Here is a 17771-nt window from a genome sequence, read left to right on the forward strand (position 1 = left end):
ACATTTGGAAATGAATCATATGAAGGCAATGTGGGACTACGTGGATTTCCATTGACAAAAAGATGCAGAGGTGATGAGGAATTAGAACCAACTCCATCGACAAACTTCCGACAACAAGATGACTTAAAGCGTGAAAGCATATTTAACTGGACAGCCATATCATTCGGATACGCAAGTGGGATTGTTTATGGACTAGTTATGGGATATTTTCTGCTTTATACAAGAACACCTTGATGGCTTATATGCACGCATTGTTGAAATAGGTAGAAGAAAAAGTCAAGGAATTCTCAGAGTGCGGTGAAAGGTGAAATTATCAAGTCTACTGTATGATATATGTTATGTATTCCAAAATGTTTTTTTTTTTTTTTTTTTTTTGTGTATCTTTATTTTATTTCTGTTTATGGTTTTGTTCTGTTTTTGTTTTTTGCATTTGTGTTATTGACTAGTTCAATCGTTACTATGCCCCTAATTGGATTATGAGACAGTTGGGAAGTAGTTCATACTGAGAAAAGACCATCCTGTGTGACATTAACATAGGATAAATCTTCCAGCCATCTCTCATCATTTCATGTGTTGCATGGGTTTTACACTCAGATATACAAATATATAAAACAGAGGAGGCATAACAAGGTGAAAAACAATGAGAGTGAAAAACATGTGCAATATAATTTAATTCTATAAGCAGCAGTTTTGAAAGTCAAGCAATTCACATCTTTAACTTACTTCATAGTGAGTGAATTTAAAGTGTGGTTATTTTAATTATTAGCCCAACTTGTGCGCATTAAACTCAAATTTTTTAAAAGTAAGTTTCCAATTGCTATGCATTATGTTTTATTTCTTTATTTAAAGGAAGATCTTTTAATACCGGATATGATTTGAAATTACATTCTCTTTCCATCTTTGTCCTTTTTAATATCGTATTAAAAGTGTAAAGCAGATTAATATTTTCCAAGCAATAAATTTCTTCTCCATCGTCTCTTATCTGTACAGGTCTCAATCTTTTTGAATAGAAGTAATAGCCAAAGAAATTCCACTATAATGACAAAAGCTCTGGTAGGATACTAACATAAAAATCAATTAACTGACCATGCAGCGACAATCTTAAAACAAATTATTTAAAAATTGAAGATTCAAAAACAAGGGTCTGAACATAGGACCAAAACTTGAGTTGTTGAAAAGCCATTTGCTATTTAAATATGTTGACTACAACACATTATATGTAAATGTTATATTAGGAAAATAACATTTTATATATATAAAAAAAAAATTGAAATATTATTAATTCTATTCAAAAAGATTGATACCTGTACGGATAAGAGACGATGGAGAAGAAATTATATCTTTGGGTAGATAACAGGAAATGGCTAAACAAATTTAAAAAAAAAGAAAAAAGAAAGAAAGAAACAAACAAAAAATTGAAAAGTAGAAGGTAAAAAGACGCTGGTAGGGAACCTAATTTGGGGTGTAACTGCAATTTTTGATAAATACGAAGGTAAATATAGAAAAGTTGTAAAATTTAGGGGTGCAGACTCGCAACGGAAAGAATTAGGAGAAAATGCTCGTTCATTTCCTTCCAGTTACCACTACCGCCGGCGAAGCACCGGCCCACTCCACTGGAACCAACTGTTTATTTCACCTGCGGTGGCCAGCGGGTTCGCTTTCTTTCCGGTGAGTCATAATTTTAACTTCCTATTTATTCAGCGAGGGCGATTATTTAAATATTCACTTCCTAAGACCTAAAGGTGACGGTTTTGCTAAAGCAGCTCACCAATCACCCATCCGAGGAATACATCAGATGGTTCTTGATTATGGTACGAACATCTGGCTGACTGCCTTTCACTTTGTTTGCCCAACTTCAATTTGTATTTTATTATTATTTTTTAAATTAATTTTTCCACTTTCTTTATCTGATATTGAGTGCGAGATAGAATTTAAGAAAGTAATATATAATTTTTTTTATTATTATTTTTTGTGTTTTTTGTTTTTATTTATCGTGTGTAATTTGCTTTTATTTTAAATGTTAGTTATCGGCTATAATAGTTTATTAGATATTTTAAAATATTATAACATTTTAAAAAAAATAGTAAAACATCAACATAATTTGAAATTTTATTCTATTTAGTAATTTTTTTCAATTAATTAGATGTAACAAATTCTAATTATTATTTATGCATAATTGAAATAAACAAATTATATATAGTTAGATAAAAAATTAAAAAACTAAAACTAAAAAGCAACTTATTAACAATAGACAGACACCTTCTTTAGTTCTTTTCTTCATTTTTATTTTTTTGAAAGCCTATAGTAGATTAAGGTTGTAATATTTTTCATGCCATATGGTTCATCCCCTCAACCAGATTCAGGATCTTCTACTTCTAAAAGTCTATAAATTAGAAAGCAAGAAGTTAAGTACAAGGGCCTGAGTTTGAATTCTCATTTCAACAATGAAATTAAAAAAAAAAAAAAGAAAAAAAACCCATACGGTCTTTGGTAATGGCTGCGTGTGCACCATTTTATTCCATAATTAAGTAGCAGTTTTGGAAGTATATATGAAGCAAATGATTTAGTATTAATGGTGAGATGAGGAACTAATTGGAACTATGTATGAATCGAATATTTTATCAACTAAGTGCTAAAATTGTATGCATTCTACAAAAATAAATAAATAAATTGGTTGTATGTTATGTGGGACATAACATTGTTAAAATCTAGTAGATAAAGTCTTCGAGTCATCCAATGAACACGAGCGCAAGTCAAGGGTCAATGCTATACAATTACACATTGAAAATTCGAAGTCGAAGGTCTGAACACAGGATCAAAATTCAAATTGCCGAGAAGCTAAGTTGCATATATAGATTAGGAAGATAGGAATCTTAAACATTCACTGAATTTATTTTAAAGGAATATACTTAGCAGAGGATAAGTGTTAATTTATTTTTACTTTTTGCTAATAAAGGATTAATTCTTAATTAATAACATGGCTACATTTATATTAAATTGAGAGTCCTATGCTACTCATACATATCCCTCTTTCTCAGCTAATACCATGCCAAGCATAGTATTACTTAGACCAGGAAGATGGGATTCTTAATGCATGCACTGAAATTGATCGGTTTCCTCTTCTTTGTTTTCCAGCCTCAACTTACTTGTTCTTCATCTTCTCTGTTTTCTTCAAATCATATTGTGCTGTGTGCTTGTGATCAAAATCTTGCTTTGCTTCAATTCAAGAACATCCATGCTACGGGATATTGTAGGGATCTCAATGTTCATACATGGAATCAGCTGCCATCTTCGACTTCCCGGAACCTGTGGGACCCATAATCAGCGGCCAGCCATTAACATTACGGACCATAACCCTTCATGCTGGAACTCTTCTTTAAAAGGGAGTGTTTTGTTTGTCTTTTTTCTTACTTCACTCCCTCAAAAGTCAAAAGTCCAATACTTTCTCTCTATTTATTTCTCAATGTTCTTCTCTTTCCAAGTTTATATTTATAGTGTCCTCTCTCTACTTGATTTTTTTATAAATGTTTCCTTGCAGTGAAATGTGTTTTTAAAAAAGGTTAAAAGACTGTAAGAAAAGTTAACAAACTTGACGAAACAATTTTGTTTTTGAATTGTCAAAGTTGTGGGGGACAAATTAATAAATATCTGAAGAAAAAAAATTATTAAAAAGTTGAACCACATATATTAAAGAGAGAAAAAAAAAAAAATTTTTGAAAACCAGTTAATATCGGGGATGCCAAGGCATTATTAAGTGTGGGGACATTGACATTTGACATGCATATCCGATGAAAGTTGACTTACCGTTTGACGATATCAGCATATCATGCACATTTGCGTACTGACAACTATTTAATTAATTAATTTATTTATCATATTCGATTCAGAAAATTTAAGATTTAAAAGATAGAAATGCTCTTCACCTGTGACCACACTGATTTTGTTATTATTATTATTATTATTTTTTTTTTTTGGTTTTTTTTCGGTTTTATTCTGAATTCTTCCAAAATGAGACAAAATGTTGGGTGGACATATTTTATCCATGATCTAATAACTCAAGTAAGAAACAGACCATATTTAAAAAAAAAAAAAAAAAAGTAAGAAATAGAACAAGGTCATATTACATTCCAACTTTGGTATAGACCACCACTAGAGCCACCAAATCTACGTATTTTGAGTGCCACCTGAAATGTTTACCCATTATAGCATTTACTAAATGAGTTGAGTTCGAAACTTAGTACTTGATTTAAATTGGAAAGGCTTTTTTATTTTTAAATTTTTTTTAATTTTTTTAACGCTTGACAGAAGATCAAGCACTTAATTCGAACACTAATCTCAAATACCTTTTGAAGTTTTTATCTTTTTTTTTTATTTTTTTTATTTTTTGCAAGGAAACACCTTTTGAATTATTTTATTTTATTTTTTTGTTGGGGTGGGGGGAGGACTATAAGTTGAATCTTATAGAATTTGTTAGGTATATATTTCAATATTTATATCATGAATATTATTTATGATGAAATTGATTATAAAAATTGTAAAAACAAAAATAAATAACACAACATAAATTAATAAAACATATGATATATCAAAGTTTAAAAAAAAAAAAAAAACACAATATAAAATTAATAGAACATACGATATATCAGAGTTCCTTTTGCTTTTTTTTTTTTTGGTTATTTTTATTGATAAAACAAATTAAATAATTTTGTTTATAATTTGTATAATTTCTGAAAATAAATTTATAAAATATATATTTTTTTTTTGCTCTTATATACTCCGAGTCATATTAAAGGATATTATAGAAGTCTAAGAACAAGAGCCACTGACGTTGGCATAGGTTTTTTTTTTTTTTTTTTTTTTTTTTTGGTAGAACGTTGGCATAGGGTTATGACTTGGAATATATGTATGGAGAATTTTAAGGGGTCAACCTACTTTCATTAACGGTAGTTTTCTAGTTAATTAATTGTCTTCTTTCATTAAATGCATACTTCGACTCTATTACCCATTGGATGTGACATTATTTGACTTTTTTCTTTATCCATTCACCACGTTATGAAATCAAATATGTGGGATTTTGATCTTACTATTTGTTTTTTCGTTTGATACATACACACGTATATATAATTTTGTTATAAAATATATGCCAGTGTATGCTATCAAATGTGTGTATGCACGATTAATTCATTATATTTTACATGTAATCAAATAGTAAATTCGGTGTGCACACTTTCAATTGCATACGCCCGCATGAGTTTATAACAAAACTATGTATATTCATCCAGGCATTAGATTTTTCTTTAATTTTTAAAATCTTAACTTTTTCGCTAAGAAATTAATCAAACTGAGAATTTCCTGCAATAGGTCCCCTCATTCAATTCTCAGACAGGTGAAGGTAGTTGTCAATGACAAAAGATCATCTTGTTGAATAAGTCTAAGCCATTTGACAAAAAATCTCCTCCTTTCCTTCTATTAATTCAGAAAGAATAATCCAACACATTTAATGAAATCAACAACCCCTATACTTGCAGATTGAAGTTTCAAAACAAATCAACATCCAAGAAATTTACAGAAATTAATCCAAAGATAGAATTATTGATCAATATACCGAACACCATATATATATGAATAATTCTACTCCATTATATCAACATCTCATATCATCATCTTTCCTCAAACAGCGAGATGAGGATATTGCTAAAGCATGATCCATTGCAATCCCTCTGCATTTACTTCTTCTTCTTTTTCTATTTACATACCCAGTTTATTACTTCTTTGTCTTCTTCAAAACCAGTACTCTGTCCTCATGATCAGAGCATTGCTCTGCTTCAGTTCAAGGACATGTTTCCCACTGATGCTGCTTCACTTTGTGATCAACCAGAAGACAATATTGCTTCTTGGAATGAGGATGTGGACTGCTGCTTGTGGGGTGGTGTGACGTGTGAGGATGAGACAGGAAATGTGATTGCTCTTCAACTCAGTTGCAGTGGGCTTCAAGGCACCATTCCTTCAAACAGTAGCATTTTCAAACTTTCTCACCTTCAGAGGCTCAACCTTGCTTACAACGACTTTGAGCCTTCTCAAATTTCACCCAAGTTTGGTATGTTTCCTAATCTCACACATCTCAACCTTTCATCATCTATGATGGCTGGTGAGCTCCCATTTGAGCTGTCTCATCTATCCAGATTGGTTTCCCTTGATCTCTCTGAAAATCCTGGTCTAGAACTTGAAACATCTATGATGAAAATTCTAGCTCAGAACCTGACCCACTTGAGAGAACTTTTTCTCCAAGGAACAAATATGGGTTCCGTCTCTCCTGATTTTCTATTGAACATATCATCATCTTTGACATCTCTCAATCTTGGTTCTACTGGAATAATGGGGAGCTTCCCAGTTGCTTACATTTTTAGTCTGCCAAACCTCCAAATTCTGAAACTTATTGGTAATATTGATCTCAAAGGTTTTCTACCAGAGTCTAATTGGAGTAGTTCCCTCAAATACTTGGATCTTAGTATTTGCCATTTTGAAGGGTTGCTTCCAACATCGGTTGGGAACCTCACACAAATCACTCATGTTGATCTCTCATCTAACAATTTTGGTGGTGAGATTCCATCATCCGTCTCAAACCTTACACAGCTTGAATATTTGTCTCTTGATGGTAACAATTTCAAAGGTCAAATTCCAGATGTGTTTGAGAAAATGAGTAAACTTACTGAACTATTTCTTGGGAATAACAGATTCACAGGTCAGTTGCCCTCCTCAATATTCAATCTACCTCAACTTTTATCTTTGGCGTTTCAGCGTAATCATTTTGAAGGTTCTTTTCCTGAATTTAAAAGTGGTCTTTCAAAACTATCTTCTCTTGACTTGTCTTCTAGCTCCCTCAATGGAACAATACCTCCTTGGCTTTTCGGTTTGCCATCTTTACAATCTTTATACCTCCAAAATAACCATCTTACTGGTCATATTAGCGAAATCACAAGCAACTCATTACAAAGCATTGATTTAAGTGGTAATAGCCTATCCGGGTCTATCCCCACATTAATCTTTGAACTTGAGAATATGACTGATTTGAGGCTTTCATCAAATGACCTGAGTGGGGTTGTGGAGATAGACATATTGTTTTCAAAGCTTAAAAATCTAGAGTTGCTTGATCTTTCTGGCAACAATCTTTCATTGATCACCAATAACAGTGTCAACTTTGTGCCCTCCAATCTTGCCACACTATATCTGTCCTCATGCAACATAAAAGAATTCCCCCATGTATTAAAGTCTTTCATGAATATTCAATTTCTAGACCTTTCCAAAAACAAGATTCATGGGGAAGTCCCCCATTGGTTTTTTGAAGTGGGCATGGATTCGTTGCAAAGCTTGAGCCTTTCAAGCAATAATCTGACAAAAATTCAGCAGATTCCTTGGAGGAGCTTGCTAAAACTTGATCTTTCAAACAACTCGCTTGAGGGAGAACTTCCTATTCCACCTCTTACCACAACTTTCTTCTCTATTTCCAAAAACAAACTCACCGGAGATATTCCACCTACGATTTGCCTTGTAAAAGATCTTGAAGTTCTTGACCTGTCACACAACAACCTAACTGGCAAGATTCCACGTTGTCTTGGAACTCTCAGCAGCCTGTCAACACTGAATCTGAGGATGAATAGGTTTGAAGGCACAATACCTGAGACATTTGGATCCAACTTGAGAAGCCTCAACTTGAATGGAAACCAGTTTGGAGGATCATTGCCAAGGTCCTTGCTCAAATGTTCGAAGTTGCAAGTCCTAGATTTTGGTAACAACAAGATACATGGAATATTTCCTCACTGGTTGGAAAGTCTTCCAGAATTGCAGGTTCTTGTTCTGAGATCCAACAATTTTCATGGTGATGTCAGAGGTTCCAAGACAAATAAGAACCTCTTCTCCAGGTTGAAAATTTTTGATCTGTCAAGGAACAATTTCAGCGGTCCTTTCCCAACTACATATATAAAAAATTTTAAAGCTATGAGGAATGTGAGTGGTTTACAGAGTGATGAGAAATACATAGGTGTGGAAGGTTCTTATCGTGACTCTTTGGTGCTGACGATAAAAGGATCAACTATGGAATTTGTGAGAATATTCAAAGCATTGACAACCATTGATTTAGCGCACAACAACTTTGAAGGAGAGATACCAAAGGTAATCGGAGAGCTGAAATCTCTCAAGAGCTTGAATTTGTCTCATAACAGCTTTACAGGTCAAATTCCAGCATCTATAGGACTGTTGACCAATCTTGAAGGGTTGGATCTTTCTTCAAACAATCTCAGTGGAGAGATTCCTATTGAACTGGTAAGTTTAACATTTCTTTCCTACTTAAATATTTCATGGAATAATCTTACTGGACGTATTCCACAAGGCCAACAATTCAATACATTTAGAAAAGAATCATATGAAGGCAATATGGGACTATGTGGATTTCCATTGACAAAAAGATGCAGAGGTGATGGGGAATTAGAACCAACTCCGTTGACAAACTTCCAACAAGAAGATGACTTAAAGCATGAAAGCATATTTAACTGGAAAGCCATATCATCCGGATACGCATGTGGGATTGTTTTTGGACTAGTTATGGGATATTTTCTGCTTTATAGAAGAACACCTTGATGGCTTTTATGCATGCATTGTTGAAGGAGGTGGAAGAAAAAGTCAAGAAATTCTCAGAGTGCGGTGAAAGGTGAAATTATCAAGTCTACTATATGATATATGTTATGTATTCCAAAATGTTTTTTTTTTTTTTTTTTTTCGTTTTTCCTGTTTTTTGTTTTTTTGTTTTTCTGTTTTTTTGTTTTTTTGTTTTTGGTGTATCTTTATTTTATTCTGTATATGGTTTTGTTCTGTTTTTGTTTTTTGCATTTGTATTATTGACTAGTTTCAATCATTATTCGGCCCCTAATTGAATTGTGAGACAGTTGGGAAGTAATTCATACTGAGAAAGACCATCCTGTGAGATATTAACATAAAATAAGTCTTTCAGCCATCTCTCATCATTTCATGTATTGCATGGGTTGTACAATCAGATATACAAACATACAAAACAGAGGAGGTATAACAGAGTGAAAAACATGTGCTATATAATTTAATTCCTTAAGTAGCTGTTTTGAAAGCCAAGCAATTCACATCTTTAATTTACTTCATGGTAAGTGAATCTAAAGCGTGGTTATTTTATATTATTAGCCCCAGTTGTGCGCATTAAATCTAACTTTTTTTAAAGTAACTTTCCAATTGCTATGCTTTATGTTTTGTTTCTTTATTTAAAGGAAGATTTTTTAATAGCAGATATGACTTGAAATTACATTTTCTTTTCCATCTTTGACCTTTTTAATATCGTATTAAAAGTGTAAAGCAGATTAATATTTTCCAACCAATAAATTTCTTCTCCATCGTCTCTCATCTGTAGAGGTCTCAATCTTTTTTAATAGAATTAATAGCCAAAGAAATTCCACTATAATGACCAAAGGTCTGGTAGGATATTAACATAATAATCAATTAACTGACCATGCAGCAATAATCTTAAACAAATTATTTAAAAATTGAAGATTCAAAAACAAGGGTCTGAACATAGGACCAAAACTTGAGTTGTTGAAAGGCCATTTGCCATTTAAATTTGTTGATTACAACACATTATATATATATAAATGTATAAATTTATTAGTCAAAAGTTATGCTAGTAAAAATAACATTTTATATATATAAAAAAAGAAACTATTGAAATATTATTAATTCTATTAAAAAAGATTGAGACCTGTACAGATAAGAGATGATGGAGAAGAAATTACTTCTTTGGGTAGATCACAGTAAATGGCTAAACGAATTTAAGAAGAAAAAAATTGGAAAAGTAAAAAGTAAAAAGTGAAAAAACGCTGAGGCCTGAGAGGGAAGCTAACTAGGGGTGTAACTGCAATTTTTGATAAATAGGAAGGTAAATATAGAAAAGTTGTAAAATTTAGGGGTGCAACCTCGCAACGAAAAGAATTAGGAGAAAACGCGCATTCATTTCATTCCCATTGCCATCTCTTACCTACCAGTCACCACTACCGCCGGCGTATCAACGGCAGCACTGGAACCAAATGCTAATTTCATCGGTGATGGCCGGCGGGTTCGCTTTCCTTCCGCTGAGGCATCATCATAACTTCCTATTAACTCAGCAAGGGCGATGATTTAAATGTTTGCTTCCTAAGACCTAAAGGCAATGGTTTTGCTCACGCAGCTCACCAATCACCATCCGAGGAATACATCAGAGACGCTCTTTAGTTTTCATTTTCCTTTTTATTATCTTTTAATATATTTTCTTGGTTGGAGTGATTCTAAACTCAATCATTGGCATGTCCCTTTGGGGACTATAAATTTAAGAGGTTAAAGTTTCGTAGTTAATTTACTGTTGGAGGTACTATTAGTAGTGACTTGTGACACGAGAAGATAATAGGAACTAAGAAGCAAATGATTTGGTAAATAAATGCAAACTGTTTGTCCTTTTAATTGTACTAAAAGTGTAAATCAGATTAAGATTTACCAATGGCGTAAATTTCGTGGCACTTTCCGCGCCATTCATCAACTTTAATAGGTAAGGAAATATTATGGTCTCCTTATCTCACCTTCTTTTTTTTTTTTTTTTTTTTTTTTTTTTTTTTTTTTTGTTTTCCACAATATGTAGGCTCTTCATTAATATGTAGTAGAGTTGGAATTCAATAGTATTTCGCAATCAAAAATTGGTCTGATCTTGTACAATTAAACATTCAAAAACCAAAGGGGGTCTAAACTTATAGGACCAATCACCAAACCAATAACTCGATGCATATTTCAAAGACAGAGAGGCAGCAGTGCATTCGTGTATAAATACTAATCAAATATCCTCATCTTCTCTACAATACTAATATACGAAGCACCAGTATTAGTGAAGACGAGATTATTCTCTAGGCATGCATTGAAATTGTTGTGCTTATTCCTCATCTTCTTCTTCAAACTCGATCAAGTTACATGTTCCTCATCACCATCTTTTTCTTCTTCTTCAGATGTGGTACTGTGCCCTCCTGATCAGAGCCTTGCTCTGCTTCAATATTTCAAGAACATCTTATCTGCTTCTCATTCATTCTTAGTCTTCATCTATTGAATAAGCACAGTAAATATGCTGCCAAGCCTTAAAAGTTTCCCTTGATCTCTCTTTCAGTTTTATAGAAATTGAATCATCTATTTTCGAAGGTCTTGTTAAGAACCTAATTGTTAGAAAATCAGAACACAAAAACACAACAGGACTTATCGAGGTTCGGTCAAGATGATCTACGTCTTCGTTGCTCCGGTGAGAGCTTCTGGTTTCTTATTGATCTTGCAGTAGTTACACAAACTAACACCTTTGGTATACACACAGGTTTTCACATAGAAAACATACACACCAAATCTAAAGCCCCAGTATACACCCTTTCAACAATCACTCAATCTCACTTAGAGATTATTTCTCACTCAGAAAAGAATACAATTAAAGAAAAGGTAATGAAGAATCTTGGAGCTCCTCTCTCGTTCACAAGCTTGAAGAAAGACTGATTTCTGTTATTTCAGTTTCTTCTATTGAAAGGAAAGAGTTCTGTGCATATATATTACACACCCCAGCTTCAAAACGACGTCGTCCAACTTATACCGTTATTCTGTTACAATATGCTGGAAATGACTGCTTTGCCCTTCTTTATTTCCAAGTAAATGAAACGATGCGTTTTGCTCTTCTGAGACTCATAAACGATGCGTTTTGCTCTTCTGAGACTCATCAATTTAATCAACTCGAGTCTTCTCCAAATGTTGACTTCATGCATACACCAGACCTTTGCAAGATGCATTTGTGGATTATATCTTCACACTAATTGAGACGCTTTGTCGCGGCCATGTAAATATGCTGACAGTCCCCTCCTAATTTGCTGATGAACTTATCCTCTTCTTTGACCTCTCTCCAACTTGGTTATGGCCTCAAATGATAGGCAACTTCCAATTTGCTTACGTTCGCTTAGCAAATCTCTACATATGGACTTAGAGTTTAACCTTCATCTAACAGGTTATCTGCCACAGTCTAACCGGATTAATTAATTCTCTCAGATTCTTGGATCTTAGCAACTGCTATTTCAGAGGGTTGCTTATGGGGAACCTAAGTAAATCACTCACATTAACTTCTAAGATAACTATTTGAGGGGGTGAGATTCTATCCTTCTTTTCTGACCTCGCACAAGTTACATTAGCCCAGAATATAACATTTTTAGAGGTGAGCTTCCATCCTCTTTTTCTAACCTTTCCCAGCTTTTGGTTTTGTTTCTTTGGAGTAAATAATTTTGAAGGTCAAAATCCAAATATGTTTGGATTTTTTAGCAAACTGACACATTTCTCACTCGTATTGGAACTAGCCAAGAAACACTCTCGAGGAAATTGCCATATATATTATTGTTCAACATCCATCAATCTGAAACCAGTAAGAGAATCACGTGAAAACCAAACTGTACGTTCTGTTGAACTTGTACATCTTCCAGTAAGAGAAGCACGTGAAAACCATCCTACCAACCGCACCACCAAAGGCCTTCCTCCCCATCTCATGAACACCCTTAAAAACTTCATTCAATGGGGCAAAAGCCTGCCTTAGGAGAAATTCTTTAGAATCTTAAACCCTGCAGATATGGGCCCCAGCAAAAGCTGATAATCAGAATATCAAATCTATTGTGTTCTTGACATGTAGGACTTTAATTTCCTAGACATGTTAGTTCATGCATAATATAACAAAACCAAGACATTGAGAGAGATTGAAGGAGAGCAAAGGGCATATAGACTTTCTGTTTAATTTACTTTGAACGCATGCAGTTACGTTTCACCTCTTATGGTACAACTTTCTTCTGTGTCTCCAAAAACAATCTTACAGGACAGGTTTCATCACTGATTTGTCATCTAGAAGGGCTCCCAAGTTGTTGAAAGTCAAAATAAGTGCCATGTGTCAGGTGCTGCTTGGACCGTTTCCATGCTGCCCGTTTGGCTTCTTTTTCCTTTACCGTGTATTGTAGACTTTTCCTTCGACTATTAAGTCGTTGAAATGACCAAATTGTTACAAAGTCTCGAAGCCATCCATCCAATTATAATTGACTGACCTTATATGTAATTACAAGGAATATGCATTCCTTTACTTTTCAATCAAATAGCAGCAGGATCCACATTATATAAGATTCATCTCTTCCAATCCAAATCCTCATCTTCCTCACATCTTCCTCAATTTCATAAAGAATAATAATATACACAGTAAGCAACATTAATTTTTAGATAGATTAGTGAAGATGGGATTTTTCGTAATGCATGCAATGAAACTCTTGTGCTTCCTCATCTTCTTCTTCTTCTTGTGCAAACCTTCCTCATCTTCTTCTGTTACTCCAAGTGTCCAACCGTGCCCTCGTGATCAGAGCCTTTCTTTGCTTCAATTCAAGAATATGTTGTCTATTTCTAATTCTACGACTCCTGAATGTGAGGGAAGGCGCATTAGGCCATCTCCAAGCACAGAGAATTGGAAGGAGGGGGTGGATTGCTGCTCTTGGAGTGGTGTCACGTGTGATTATGAGACAGGCAACGTCAATGGCCTTTTTCTCAGTTGCAGTTTCCTTCAAGGTACCCTTCATTCCAATTATAATGCATCCCTCCTTTCTCACCTTCAACGGCTTGACTTGTCTGGAAACTCCCTCAATGGAACAATACCTCCTTGGATTTTCGGTTTTCCATCTTTGGAGATTTTAAATCTCGAAAACAACTTATTCACAGGTAATATTGGCAAAATCTCATCGTTTTCATTGAAAACCATTGGTTTGAGTGATAATAAGCTATATGGACCTGTTCCAAAATCTATCTTCCAACTTGAGAATCTGAATAACTTGCTGCTTGATTCAAATAATCTAAGTGGAGTCGTGGACACAGACATGTTTTCAAAGCTCAAAAATCTGCAAGTCCTTGACCTTTCTGTTAACAGATTTTTATCGTTGAGCACCATCAACAACGTCAACTTTACACTTCCCAACCTTACCGACGTGTCTCTTTCTTCATGCAGCATAAAAGAATTCCCTCCTCTTTTAAAGGGTTCCAAAAAGATTCATAGTCTAGATCTTTCCAATAATCAAATTTATGGCCCAATACCCCAATGGTTTTATGAAATGGGCAATGATTCATTATTATTTTTGAGCCTTTCAAGAAACTCTTTTACGAAAATTGAGAAAATTCCTTGGAAGAACACACTACAACTAGATCTTCAAGATAACTTGCTTGAGGGGGAACTTCCTATTCCACCTAACAGTACACAATTCTTGTCTGCCTCCAAAAACAATCTTACTGGACAGGTTTCATTATCAATTTGTCGTCTAAAAGACCTCAAAATTCTCGACTTGTCTCATAACAACCTAGCTGGAAAGATTCCACCTTGTCTAGGAAATATAAGCCTATCTGTACTGGATCTGAGAATGAATAGATTTCAAGGCACAATACCTTCAGATTTGGGAACAAGCTGCACAATACCTGCAGATTTCGAATCCGGCTTTAGAAGCCTCAACTTGAATGGAAATCAGTTGGAAGGATCATTGCCTACGTCTTTGCTCAACTGTTCTGGGTTGGAAGTCTTTGATGTTGGCAATAACAGGTTACATGGCATATTTCCTCATTGGGTGGAAACTCTTCCAGATTTAAAGGTTTTTGTTTTGCGTTCAAATAGTTTCCATGGTCCTGTTAGAGGTTCCTTCAAGACTAACAATATTTTCCCCCAGTTGAAAATTTTCGACATCTCCAGGAACAATTTCAGTGGTCCATTCCCAACTGGTTATATTCAACATTTTAAGGCCATGATGAATATGGATGAATCAGAAGGTGGCAGGCAATACATTGGAGATCAGGCGGGCTTCTCTTATAATGACTCTCTGGTGTTGGCAATCAAAGGAAAAGATATTGAACTGGTGAGAGTCTTAACTATATTGACAACCATTGATTTATCAGATAATAAGTTCCAAGGGGAGATACCGAAGGCAATCGGGGAGCTCAAATCTCTAAAGAGCTTGAATTTATCTCATAACAACTTGACAGGTCAAATCCCAGCATCTATAGGTCTACTGGAAAATCTTGAAGGATTGGATCTTTCTTCAAACAATCTTAGTGGAGAGATTCCGAGAGAATTGGCGAGTTTAACATTCCTCTCCTTCTTAAACCTTTCATGGAATAGGCTTATTGGAGAAATACCACAGGGCAAACAATTTAATACATTTGAAAATGATTGGTTCCAAGGTAACTTGGGATTATGTGGATTTCCGTTGACAAGAAAATGCGCTGATGATGATGATGATGAGGGATCACAACCACCTTCATTAACGGGTTTCCAAGAAGAAGATGAAATGAAGCATGAAAGTGTATTTAATTGGGTTGCAATATCGTCAGGTTATGCATGTGGGGTTGTGTATGGTGTGGTCATGGGATACTTTCTTTTGTATAGAAGAAGACAGAGATGGCTTCTGTGCTTGTATCGTTGAAGGAGAATAATCATTGAAAAGTAAAAAATATATATATATATATATATATATATATATATATCTATGATGAAAAATTAATTCTCCTACCTGCAATGGGAAAAGAGGAAATTGGGCTGTATAATTATCCTTTTTTTTTTTTTTTTTTTTTGCCCTTTTTCGTTTTATAACCTTGCTTCAATTCTATTGGGGCATTTTGTTGTGTTTTGTTCTCTTTTTTTTTTTTTTTTTTTTTTTGGTGGGTAAATTTTTTCTGTTGGTTAATGTGTACATTTGTGTTGTTTGTACCATTATCAAATTTTTTTTTTTTTCTTTTTGGGGGGAACGTTAAGAAGTTTCAATTATCAATGATAAATAATAAAAGTTGTCAATATGGTCTCAAATTCAATAGTAACATTAGAAACAACATTTCTATAAGTCATCTACGTCTTTTTTTTAATAATTTAATATATAGAAAAATTTTAATAATTTTCTTTGAAAATTGTCCTGCTTTTGTTCAATTTTTAGTTCTGGTGTAGAAACCCTTTGCTAGAAGAAATTCTGATCTTCAATCAACGATTTCTATATATTCTATATATATATATATATAATATAGAAAAGGAAAAAACTTGAAAGAAATTTCTGGAATATATCAGTATGCCAGCCAGCAAAGTTTTTAACATGTTTCTCTCATGACCGTTGCAAGGGTGACGTCATCGTTTGGAATTACAAAACAAAAACAATCAAAGAAAATACAATTTATTTAATCTGGAAAAATAAACTAAATGGCCTGGGCTGGATCAGATGAAGAGATAAGTCTTGGGCTTGTGGTCAGAAAGAAAAGTTGCTTGGCCCAAGTCTACAACAAGTTCACTTACTTTGTCGTTCTTTATTTATAGCAAGACTTTTTAATGCTAGTATTACACACAAAAAAAAAAAAAAAAAAAAAAAGGTGGAGAAATACCGAAGAAATTAAATCTTCTGACTAGCCAATAAATATTCTACTATGATAATTATACAGCCAGAAATCTTCTCGTAGGGTCAAGTCCCACCATATTTCCCAATATACAGTGTGTGTGAGGACTTAAATTTGAGAAATGGATGGGGAAAACCAAAAGGAAGATTATTTAATACAATATTAGAGATAAAAATAGCATACGCAATTGCAAACCCAATTTGTATGTATATGTTAAAAATATAATTTTTACCATTTGTTACCGGTAACGATGGTTACTGGTGGGATATTTTATAATATAACTATTATTCATTGGTTATTTTCAATTATCTAATAATTTAATTTAGAAAAGTAAATCCTTTTAAACTGTGATTTAAATTGTTAAATAGGATAGTGATTATCATCTATGGTAACAAAAAAATATTTTTGTAAAAATATATATTAAAAATTGAATTTTTTTTTTTTTAAAAAAAAAAAGGGTGAATTATGCATACATGTGTTTATATTCGCTTTATTAACAAAATTACCAACGCATTTTCTTATGTCTACTTATTGGCACATCTCATTGCAAGGATTTCTCTATCGTTGCCAAGTTCTCCAGCCTCTTCCTCCGCGATCTTTCTCTTGCAGTAACAAGCTGACCGATACTTCATACAAGGAAAAGAATAAAATCTTGATTAGGATAGAATTTCACAGCGTATATATGGAGTTAATATAAATTGCTTACAGTATTTTTCATCAAGAACGAAACTCACATCCACCAACTTGGCAATCAACTCTGCTTTTGCCCTGTTCTTTTCATTGACAGCCTCACGGCCACGGAATCCCTGTATTCTTTCTGCGGCAGCCAATGAATAGAAAATTTAAACGACTAAAAAAGGAAAGAATTTATTCAGGATACATAACAAGGCCATAGCAGTATTCAGGATACATAACAAGGCCATAACAGTGAGGCTAGAATGAGGAATTTTACCTCATATAAAGTGATACCACTTCTTCATGCTTTATGTAGAACTAAATATAACGTAATAAAAAGATAGAAAATGAAAGAAAGTTAAACACATTTTGGGTCATTGTAATTTTCCTAGTTTAACTCAGAGAGTAATTAACAGATTAAAAATAAATTTTACTACAATTTTTATTTCAAAAGGTCAAAATAAAAGATTATTATTGTCTCTTGTATTTGACTATTTAAAAAAAGTTTTGCTATTTGTCATTGTTATCAATGGTGATATCATCAATGGAACATAATAATTGCTAATTGACAATAATTAATTATAGATTGATATTTTTTTTATTTAAGA

The 17771-nt window shown here is 33.5% G+C and overlaps 2 protein-coding genes across 2 annotated transcripts; both read left to right on the forward strand.

Moving 5' to 3' along the window:
* The first annotated feature begins 5682 nt into the window (after positions 1-5682).
* LOC107410273 (receptor-like protein 7) lies at positions 5683-8634 on the forward strand. The gene has a single exon (XM_048467924.2). It carries the CDS (start codon positions 5683-5685, stop codon positions 8632-8634), a length of 2952 nt encoding a protein of 983 aa, XP_048323881.2.
* A 4685-nt stretch (positions 8635-13319) lies between these two features.
* LOC107410275 (receptor-like protein 34) lies at positions 13320-15536 on the forward strand. The gene has a single exon (XM_060811930.1). The coding sequence runs from the start codon at positions 13320-13322 to the stop codon at positions 15534-15536; it is 2217 nt and encodes a 738-aa protein (XP_060667913.1).
* Positions 15537-17771: the final 2235 nt, after the last annotated feature.

This window comes from Ziziphus jujuba, chromosome 10, assembly GCF_031755915.1.
Source record: "Ziziphus jujuba cultivar Dongzao chromosome 10, ASM3175591v1".
In the NCBI taxonomy this organism is placed as follows: domain Eukaryota; kingdom Viridiplantae; phylum Streptophyta; class Magnoliopsida; order Rosales; family Rhamnaceae; genus Ziziphus; species Ziziphus jujuba.

Bases quoted from the DNA above. Each gene is read 5' to 3' on its own strand.
- LOC107410273 (XM_048467924.2), top strand. From the start codon at position 5,683: ATGAGGATATTGCTAAAGCATGATCCATTGCAATCCCTCTGCATTTAC.
- LOC107410275 (XM_060811930.1), top strand. From the start codon at position 13,320: ATGGGATTTTTCGTAATGCATGCAATGAAACTCTTGTGCTTCCTCATC.